Source organism: Melospiza georgiana, chromosome 13 (genome assembly GCF_028018845.1).
Source record: "Melospiza georgiana isolate bMelGeo1 chromosome 13, bMelGeo1.pri, whole genome shotgun sequence".
In the NCBI taxonomy this organism is placed as follows: domain Eukaryota; kingdom Metazoa; phylum Chordata; class Aves; order Passeriformes; family Passerellidae; genus Melospiza; species Melospiza georgiana.
The window spans coordinates 8,852,716-8,863,700 of record NC_080442.1 but is presented as its reverse complement, the minus strand read 5'-3'; the positions used below and the strand labels follow the sequence as shown (position 1 = coordinate 8,863,700).

General features: G+C 37.7%; 1 protein-coding gene across 1 annotated transcript in view; it reads right to left on the bottom strand.

Annotated features, from left to right (window-relative positions):
* Positions 1-433: 433 nt before the first annotated feature.
* MYO5C (myosin VC) overlaps positions 434-10,985 on the bottom strand; it is a 33,651-nt gene continuing 23,099 nt past the window's right edge. The window contains exons 30-41 of the mRNA XM_058033180.1: positions 10,696-10,789; positions 9,887-9,938; positions 9,520-9,685; positions 9,197-9,284; positions 8,415-8,510; positions 7,318-7,472; positions 6,111-6,200; positions 4,847-4,997; positions 4,157-4,439; positions 2,965-3,139; positions 2,362-2,442; positions 434-2,109 (exon numbers count right to left, since the gene is read on the bottom strand). Of these exons, the coding sequence (XP_057889163.1) occupies positions 1,957-2,109; positions 2,362-2,442; positions 2,965-3,139; positions 4,157-4,439; positions 4,847-4,997; positions 6,111-6,200; positions 7,318-7,472; positions 8,415-8,510; positions 9,197-9,284; positions 9,520-9,685; positions 9,887-9,938; positions 10,696-10,789 (1,584 nt within the window). The 3' untranslated portion in view covers positions 434-1,956. The remainder of the gene's footprint in view (positions 2,110-2,361; positions 2,443-2,964; positions 3,140-4,156; positions 4,440-4,846; positions 4,998-6,110; positions 6,201-7,317; positions 7,473-8,414; positions 8,511-9,196; positions 9,285-9,519; positions 9,686-9,886; positions 9,939-10,695; positions 10,790-10,985) is intronic.

Sequence of the window (10,985 nt, the reverse complement as noted above, 5' to 3'; positions counted from 1 at the left end):
TAGCACACTCCACAAAAAGCTCTCAAAGCAGCATCAGATTGTCAGAACAGTTTTCCTTGATCAACAATTTTTTGTCACAACAGCACAAGCACCTTGACACTTCTCTGTGATGTGGATGCAAGGGTGGGCTGTGATTTCCCTCACATCAGCCCAGGTAACAGACACACAGCTCCAGAAGCTGCAAAAAAACCCTGTGCACAATCTGCAGCAACAAAAGTTGCTTCCATTAAACTATTTCCAGAAATTCATGAGGAGCCAAGGACAGCACACAATGCTGACAGGAAGAGACACAATGTTACAGCAAAGCAACTAAATTAAATAAATGTTTCTGGTGCAGTACAACACTCACAACTGTTCACGTAGTTCCAAGTAACTTCTTCCAAATGATTCCATACTGGAAGCATAACTATTACATCACACAAAGAACTACAAATTTATTTAAAACTACTTTATTTAACAGGTTAAAATAGTCTACCTACATGTATTATCTTTTGTACAGCTTTTATTGTTATTGAACAAACCACAAAATGTTTCCTTCATATATTTTGACTATGTCTCTGTGGATATCATGAGGAATATGACACTGTACACGGTAAGCACCAGCAACACTAAATAGCAAGAATTATTCCCTCTTTATACTTAAAGGTAGTTTGTGAAATTAAACAAGTACTAACACTGTAGTAATAGTCAAAGAACAATCAAAGACATTTTTCCTTAAATTAACTCAATTCATTAGCTATTTATATTATATTCCTTTAGCTATTTCAGAGCCTTAGTAATTGATTTCAATAACTATGGCAAACAGAGTAGCTAGAAACCCAGCGTTAGTTACCTATTTAAGGACAGTCACCCTTGTGGTGAGGTGAATGCTATTTCCCCTGCTGTTCTGACAGGGTCCAGAACTAAATAAAGTTACGTTTTACTCCCTGACCACAGGGAGAAGGCTGAACAAAGCAGAAAGGAGGCCATGTCTGCATTTAAGGATACTGCAAGTGAAATTACTTAAATAAAGGTGAAATGTAAGGAATTAAGCTTGGTTTATCATTAACACCAGACCACAGTTGCTGCATCTGCTCCTATTCAGTCTCTGGACTGGAGGAGGGAAACCACTAAAATGAGAAAGGCAGAAAGGTGTTGTGTGCATACTCAGTGTGTATTCTGAAGTACATTGCACTGCAGATGGAACCAAACCAGGAGATGACTCCTGCCTTTCAGAGAACCAAGTTTGTACTTCAAACCTGGATCATAGCATGAATTTTGTATCTAACTTTTCTATTACAATAACTGATATTGAATCCAAACTTGGCACTGCAGAGAACAGAACTGAAAGCTGTCTCCAAGAAGAGCTCCTGAGTCCCTGCTCTGGCCAAGGAGCTGTGCCTGAGCTGCAGTGCAAGCACTCAGAGAGCCAAGCCACCCTGCCTACAAAAAGACATTGTGGGTTTGTAACAGCCATTCTCTTAGATTGATCTCAGTTCCCCTCTTCACAGAAAGGTGAAAGCCAGTCTCAAAAATATCAAGGCAAAGAACAGAATTGCCTTGGGAAGAAAAAACTCCCTCTCATTACAGGAAGTGAAGGCAAAGAAAATTGTAAAGCAGTAGCATCTATCACATGCCAGTCTTCCCCTCTGACTGCTGCTGACAGGGCAGCAATGCAAACTTGTCAGATAAATGCTTTTCTTGTCACTGTGGACTAAAACTGTATGGTAAGCTTTGTGTCCAGGTGATGATATAAAGTTATTCTTGTAGGACTGAAATGAAGGAAGAAGAGTAAGAAAAGGGAGAAGGAAATAACAAGACACAATTACTCCTACTCTTCAAGTCTTGACCAAGGAAGAAGTTTTTAACAGCTTAATTCGCTGCACACTGACATACTATCCAGCAGCTGGTGAAATGAACCATGACAGTCTGCTGTCTTTATAGAGTCTCTGAGGAAATACCAATTCACTGGCTTTATTAAACCCTCGTGAGAAAGCCAAGTTTGAAGCTGCTGGGGACTTGTATCAGTTCCAAAGCATGTGGAGAGGGGGTGAAAGGAAATGTCACTTGGAAGAGATGCTTGGTATCAAGCATCAGCTGTGGGACATCCTCACGGTTGTTTAGCATAGCCTGAAAGCAGAACAGAAAGAGTGTGAAAACAATGAATTAAGAATCAAAGCCAGCACATTGCTTTCTTCCCATGGCAAATCTTGCTTTTCCATGATGTTAAGCAGATTTGCTTGCATCACTTTCAAATGTCTAGAAGATGAGTTACTTAGTAATAATGTGATGTAAAGGCCAAGTACAACTGTAAAGCATCAAAACTCATGTGTGTGAGACACCCTGTGAGCTGAATATGGAAACAGCAGGGGCAGCTCTTACCTGGACCTTCCGAACAAAGGATGGAGTCACTCTTTTCTCAAAGTCATCTATTGGAGTGTATGAGTTCAGGATCTTAACTATCTGCTCAAATTACAAAAGATTATTTTAGTGTGTCATAAAAAGGGAGAAGACAAAAAGAAGTAAGCATTATTATGACATTCTTACTGATATTTAATTAAGGTTTCAGTAAAACATTTTGCAGTAAAGAGAGAATTTTGACTTGTCACCTACTGAGTTGTTACATATATGATGATTGCTATGACTCATTTCCAGAGGTGTCAGCAGATCAAGGAGATGTAGAAAAAGCTGAATTTATTAAGGGAAACAATAAAAAAACCCCTGTGACATACTAAAAAAAAATACACTGTGGAACAAAAATGTGGGATACAACAAAGCAGGAAAGCGCTCACCATGGGAGCAGTTAAAATGCTCAAAGCAATCAGGAATAAGAAGTTAAAATTTCAATTTAACAAGTGATGATGTGGAATGCTGAAGAATGCTACTTTTATGAAATGGAAGTCCAATGGCTTTTTGCAACAAATTATTTTAGATAGCTAAGATTCTGCAATCAGTGCTGCCAGAAGAATACAGATGGCTCATTACCTGCACAGTAGAAAGAGAGGTGCAGTGTTCACATATTTCCTTGGCATCATCATCTGTGATCTTTTTAACCTGAAGGAGCCAGGCTGCTTGAGACAAGGGCTCCAACGTTTCTTTGGCATTGCTGCTTTGAAGATTCTTGTCCTTAAGCCATTCTTCTAAGTAGCTGATATTACATCTGGGTTAAACCATGAACAAAGAACAGAAATGTCAGGTTCCCCTTGACAAGCAAGTTACTTTGAAGACTGCTAAGGAAGAAAGATTCTTCTAATTTTGTGTTCAAATTAATATATTTTAAGCTGAAAACAAACCTGCAGGTCATAAAAATCAAACAATTAATAGCTTATTTAACTATAAATTAAATCCTTGTTATATTTAAATTCTTATTTTTTCTTCATTGTCTATTTTTTAAAGCTTGGCTAATAGAAAGCGAGTTATTAGTTTAGCTGTTGTTTCCAGAAAATTACTAACATATACTGGCATTGTCTACTGCACTGTATGGCATTAAAACATTTATTTGCAACTGAGCATGTACAGGAAATGAGAACAATCTTTGCTGTTGCAAAGCAGGGCCAGGCTTATAAAGGATGATCAGCTTTCTTCTAATAATGTTCCCAGATGGGCCAAGATTTTACTGATTTTCCTTCCCCTGAGCCTGCAGACTGACTCATGGAAAACAAATGCACTGTTTCTTCTGCAAACAGCTAGGAGCATATTTCCTTGATGCTTGCAACAGGAGAGATGATGCTCAATTTACACCCTCCAAGGCTCTGTCCCAGTGCCTGTCTTGTCACAGAGCATGAAACATGCAAGTCAGCTTTTGTATCCCTGCCAGCCCTGGGACACTGCACCTGTTCACTGTGGTAAGAAAGAATTAAAAATACTGTTGGTCACATCACAGATGAGCTAGCATGGAAAGAATCCTAACCATGCCTGACTTTAAGCTTCTGACTGTAATTTTCTCTGCCTTTTCCTCCACTAGTGTTTCCATGGAAAGAACAATTTACAGTTGTCACGTTGGGAAAGCTCAGCCCAAAATACGAAGATTTGATTTTCCAAAAGAAGTAAAAACAACAACAAACTGGCTACTTCCAGCAGAATGGTCACAGAATATCCAGTGACTTAGAGGTAAAGAACATTACATACAAGTGTTAAAAATTCATTCTCAGGCTTGTGGAAACTTTACTGGCTTTACCTTATCTGCATTCCTTTTCTACAGGAGCACATGTCCTTGCGGAGGAAGAGACTATTGAGGGTGACAGCTCCAATCAGAAAGAAAAGCTGCTTCACTGCCTGCTTTAGGAGCTCAGAGTCCAAGCCATTCTGACACATAGTGCTATAAAAATAGCTGAGCTGCTGCAAGATAGAGGTCATGGTGTAGGTATCCGTGTCATCTATACTGGAAGAACGTTTACGGAACCCCGTAGGTTTCAAGCCAGAAATTCCTTGAAGACTCTCATATTCCAGCATGCCTGGTACTGAAATACAACAGAAAATAACTGATGAAATCAAAATTCCCAAGGATCCTTTCAGTTACATTAATTATTGAACAAAACCTACTTTCAGGATATTTTAAAAGTTAATTGATAACAGAAAAATAAGATACTGACAAAGGCTTCCAGAGCACACAATTTTTAAAAAGCCTCTTATTTTTGTATGATGTTGCTCGGATTCATAGCATTATCCTAAACTAGGAAGTTTTGAGGAAAAAGTCTGGGAATATACAATTCAGTGAAATTTGTATGTGTAGAAGCATGCATGCAGGAACACCTAAGTATAAATATCAGGAGAAAGGAGTCTGTCCCACCCTCTGCCTCCCTGTATGAGCTTTCCTCATGTGCTTCAGCAGCTACATTTAGGTGCTCTTGGATTGCTGTTGTCTTACCAATCATGTGCTGAATGTTGTTCTCCATTACAATAATGAACTGGTGATATATTTGAATGGCCAAATCACTGAGAATTTGTCTGTATTCTGAGAGATCAAAATGCTTCAGACAGTTCTTATTCTGACGTGGAGTGTTATGCTTCATGAATTCCTATAAGTGAGTAGTAAATAGAATTAGAAATCACATAATGTGGTAATTATAAATTGTTACTGCAATGTGTTGGAGTTACTCATTCCATTTCTGGCGGAACACAGAATGAGTCAAAGCTAATTTCAATGGGTGCTTCCTGTACTTAATTTTCCAGTTAAAGCTGACGTTTGCTTCGCTCCTAAAGCCAAAGGAAAGACACGCATAGATGTCAATGAACTCTGGAGCAACTCCCAGATCTCTTAAACAGAAAGCAAACCCTCCCTGTTCTCCTCTTGTTGCCCTACCCACTCCCCCCACAAAAAAAAAAAAAAAAACCAAAAACAAAAAACAAAAAAAACCCACATAAAAAAGCCAACAACACAGCTCTTTCAGCTATAATGGCAAACAAAAACATTTATGCCGTATTGTTGCAAAGGGATATAATTTTTGGACTTTTCATTTGCAAAGTTCTGACTTCAAAACTCTACTCCGAATCCTAACCTGTGTGATAAAGCTTATCAGGTTTGGGTTCTGAGTGACCCCACTGTGGCCACGAGAGGGAGCGACTCCAAGCCCAGCTCAGGACACCCAAGTCTTAAAACCTCTTAAAAACCTCTTAAAAAAAAGTCAAGAGTTTCCAGCTGAAAAGAATGAAAAAAACCCTTGAATCTCGGGATGAGATTTAGCTTAAACAAGCAAGTGAAATAAGGGAAAAAACCAGAAAAGTTTACTGTTTTGCTTCTTTCCAGAGATTTTCTTCTATTTTGGTATCAGTAAGTATTTGAATGGCCCTAATTATAAAATAGCAAAGCTATTTTATATATATACATGGTCAGATATCTGAAGTCCAGCTCAATTTAAACTCATGTGGAAAGATTCAAATTAAGTTGCAGTTTCCATGTCATGACTTTAACCTACTTTAGCACTTTGATGTTTTCATTTCCCTTGATCCATTAATTCTGTACTGTCTTACTATTTTTATAAGACACATAACACCACTGCAGGGCAATGTGAATATATAAATACCTGTAAGGAACACTGGTGAGTTGGTGAATAGTTATTAATTAATGCTATTTTAAATTTCAATGAAAATCTGTCAAAAGTAATGGAATTACTTTATTAAATCAATCCTACCTCTTCCCCACTGTACTGCTTCAAACAGTTAAGAAAATAATATGTGTTGGAAAGCCAAAAGGACAACATCTCAAAGTCTTCTGAATGTTCCTGAAAATGGTAAGTAAAGCAGTCTTACTATGGTATTGTCTCACAAGGTTAATTCAATAATTAAACTTAAGACCATTACAGCATTGGTAGAACAGAGTCTATCTACAGTAGAAGGAGCACAAAGCATCTAAAAGGTGCTGAACAAATCCTGTTCTGTTTTCAGGCTAACATTTAGCAAAGATCCCTCTTTGTTTGGTAAATACTGCTTAAGTATTCTTAATAGACAGGCTAAATAATAAGCCTGAACAAACAGTTTTACAATTCCTGTGGATATGTAGTGTGCTGGAGGGCTTCCTGCAAAGAAGTGTGAACAACACCTGCATTCACAAATGAAACTGCATTGCAAAAACTATAAAAACACAGTTCTAACTATCTATCTCTTATTTTTATTAGCTAAGTAAACACAGGCTTCTCTAATGAATAAACTGCTATAAATTTGTTTGTGTACAAACTTACAGGTTCTCTGTACAACACATTCAACTGCATAAACCACAGTCCATTCCTGCCTGTGCTTCCTCCCTGTGTCTGGTGTTTCATTCCATTATAAATCCACAACAAAGCATTCACAGAGCTGAATTTGTTCTGCATACAGCATAGCAATTTTTGTTTATAATTTAATTTTGTACATGGCCTAGCAATTTGATTTTAATCGTCTGGGTTCTAGTGCTGCAGTACCGGTGACATGCTGAATTACACCAGCAGCCAAGCAGTGCAAAAAATCTCCTCAGAGTCCACTACCAGCTTGCTGCCAGACAGACCAGCCTTCATTTCTGTCCCTCTGACTTTGAACAGTGCTGAAAGCACAGGTGCACTTCACCTAATTAGCTACTCACTGTAAAATGTAAAGTTCTTTAAATGATTTTGTCAACATCTTCAGATAAAAATAATTTATGTTAATGCATTCTGTGGATTCTGTGTTCAGCACAGCAGAACCTCAGCTGGAGACTTTACAGGGATGCTACTACATCCTCAAAAAGTGTCACTAATCATTATCATTCCCTTCTAGGAATATCAGCAAGTGGAAGTGTTGGCATTCCCCAGGTACCACGCATGCATTTGTAAACCTTGTGTTACAAATCAAAAAGCACAGTTCAGTGCAATCAAACATAGCTCCTACCTTAACAACCTGCTTGATGCCATCAATGGTTACATTCATGAAAGACTTCAGCATGTCAGCATCGTTCAGGTAATCTGCATACCTCACACACATGAACAGGATGTGAGCTGGAAGGCCAGGAATCATATTAACTACAACTCCACGGGGCTTCAGATCTGCATGGAGGAGAGTCATCTGCTTTATTATGGAAAAATCCAGTTTTCAGCGTATCATTCCAAAAAAGACAAGCACCATGTTCCTTTCTGCAGTGACCAGTCACATAATAACTGATTTACTGGTGAATCTCTTGTTTCTGACCACTTCTGTAACAATATTGCTCACATATGAGTATTAATTATATTTTCTTGGGGGGTAGGAGAGTATTGTAGCAAATTCTAAGGTCTAGCATGGCTATGCCAGGCATGACAACTTCAAAAAGCAAATTACATTTAACTACCAACTGGATGCCCCACCAAATTCCAGCATTGCTTAGGGCCACACCTTTGTTCACAAAAATATTGACATTCAAAAGTGAGGAAGTGAGAAGAAAAGGCAGGTGTTGTTAATTTAATAATGGTACAAATATACATGGAAAATTTGTAAAATTCACTATTAATTGTAAGCTAATGAGAAAAGCTGGTTTGGCAGCAAGACTGATATTGTCAAGTAGCTCTCATGAAGGACAAAATCCTTCTACAAGACAAACAAAGTACAGTTCCTTTCAGTGAAGGGAAGACATGGCAAGGACAGACAGGAGAGCAACCATCACACATGGATATAAGCACAGTGACTTACAGACTTAGCAGATGACCAGGAAGAAAGTAAATTGAAGTCCCTGATGTGCTCTTGGGATTTATAGCTTTAAAGGTGGATAAATAGTAAGAAAGGCAACAGAGTCAGCATTATGTAGAGTCAGAAAAATAATTTTTACATAGATAAAGCATTCTGTAATTGAAATATATGGTACTGGAAAGAGAGCAGTACAAATTGTACTGGTGGTAAGAGAACAGGGAAAAAGGCAACTTTGCATGAAAGTGCAATATGGTGCCATGTAGTTTTTGTTACAATGTTCTGAGTATTGTTGATGACTTATGAAATTCCAAGTTTTAGTAGAATACCAAGGATAAGATTTTGAATGATCCTTTCTTCATCCTCTTTTTTGTACTCCATCATTCCAATGTACTCTTTGGGCACAGTGGGCACAAGGGCTTCAGCTGTCAAACACAAAAGCACTGTTACTGCCAGGTTAATGGTTAAGCTAATGGTCATGGTAGAACAAACTACTGGAGAAAAGCAGTTTTCTCTGTAATAAAGACAGCACACACTAATGTTCTTATCTTATGGCTCCAAGCATTATGAGTTAAGTAACATTTATATTATTCATTAATAGCTTCACTGGATTCAGAGGGATTACTTGCAAAAATAAGAAAAAATAAACAGCAAAGTTACACCTCTACATTAGACAACTTTGCAATGTTGTTGAGAGCATCCCGTAGTGAAGAATTACTTTGTAAGAGCTTTGTACAGACTAGCTCCACATCAGGAATCACCTGCCACTTGAAGGCTCATGGGTGAGCCTTGTCAGATGCAGAACTAACATTGGCTCAGAGAGTTTGTGTGAGGGTGGGCATTAACTGCTGTTGGCAGGACCTTATCCCTGTGCCTGCATCTTTATCATCTAGACCAGGTCCCTGTGTGCCTATGATTTAGCTGGGGAAAAAACAAACAACCAGGAAAGGACTTCTATGCAATTTGTGTTGATGATTCCCCTGGCACATTTTTCTGAGGTATTAAATTTCTAACTCCACCCCAAACTCCACCTCCTTAAAAATATATGTTTTCTTCAGACACTTAGCATTCAAAGCTATTAAACAAAATAAATCACATAATAATATCTTACATTTTTCAATGGTCTTGGTCAGAGTTTTGATCTGATCTTCTAATTTTTTTATTATTCTGTCTTTCATGTCTAGCTTTTCTTCAAGATCCTGTAATAAACAAAGTCAGTGAGTTCAGAGTAAACATAATCAAAAAATGTTTTCTACTGCTTCATGTTATTGCCACAATTAATATTATGATGTGCTTCTACTTATATCTGCTGGAAGAAACACCCTCATATCTTTTTTTCTCCCTAAATTAATTGAAGAAACATCCTATCCATACCATAAAATCATAATTTCATTATTTTTATCCTGCATTTCAGGTACAATTTCATTTCCTCACCATGTTTTCCACAGCGAGTCGAGTTGTCACTTGCTTTATCTTGCTTTGTAGTTCACCCTGGACTTCATCTTGCATCAAACCATTGCTCAGCCCCTCAATTCCTTGGATTGTGTCCTTCAGACTCTCTTTTTCTTTTATGTCTACTTCATTCTGGGCCTCAGTGATTCTAAAAAGAGGTAAGAAGTCTTGTCTCTTAATCTTTTGTGAAAGCACAGTCAGATCATACTTGTCCAATAGTTATCAACTGTACAAAATACTCTAAGGCAAATCTTAAGTGGAATGTAATTTAAGAGTTTAAGTGACTCTGTTACTACAGCTTTTAGTGTAGTAACACTTTTTTCTTTAAAAAAAAAAAATTTAAAATTACCGTTTTTGTGTCCTGTCCCGTTCCAGCTCATAATGCAGCCGATTTGACATCTCTGCCATTTTTTTCAATAAATGGCAGCAAAACCCAAAACAAAACAGAAACAACAAAATCAAAGGTACTTACTGCTCAGTACTAGTATTCAGTAAATCTTTCATACACTCCTAATTTTGTTCCATCTAATGAAATGAAATGACCTGCCAGATAATGTATCAGAGAAATATGGGACTACTCCATACCACACAGAAAATCATATGGGATGAAGATTTTGATACTCCTAACTTCTTGCAGTTGGCAGTAAAACTACTCATAAATTTTAAATCATTTGCCTAGGAAGACACTGCAGTTATAGACACTCCAAATCCTCAGCAGGGTATTCTTTCCTAAATTGAGAAGAACTTTTCCCTCTGTCTCCCACTCTGAGTTTTGCAGCATTCTCTCAAGTCTACCTCATAGAGTATGCCTCCAATTCCAATTGATCTTTCTTTTTATGACTGTTTCCAAAGGACATACTTCATTTCACATATTCTTAGCAGAGCCCCAAGGAATACATTTGGAGAGTTCCAAAACCCAGAACTGAATGACCTCAAAAAGGTAACAAAAAAGCACATATTTGTATGTACCTTATTTTTTCAGAAGAGATATAACACATATTTTTCATTGCATTTCTTCCATTTTACTAATAAGAAATTAAGTAATAAGGCAATGAAGTCATGATGGAATATTAATTCAGCATTTAGAAGCTCAGTTCTGGGGAATTCATCAAGTTCACCTCAACCAACAGAAAGACGGGACCATAGTGGGACCATTACCTTTCAACTTTGTGGTCTGCTCTTGAAGACGGTTTTCAAGATCTAATTTTTGATTTTCAAGTTCAGCAACTTGCTGCTTAAGATCTGGGATTACCTTTTAGAGAAAAAGGAGATTTGTATATTTCAGCATATTCCTTCTTTTCCAATCTCTTCAGTAGTTCCTAAGTCACCCCATGACCCTGAACTGCCAATAGTCCAAACCAGAGGACTTGTTTAACTTGCTTGCCTGACTTGTTTGACTTTTCTGAAGGCACCTTCTGCTGGCCACTCTTAAAAACTAAATAATGAGC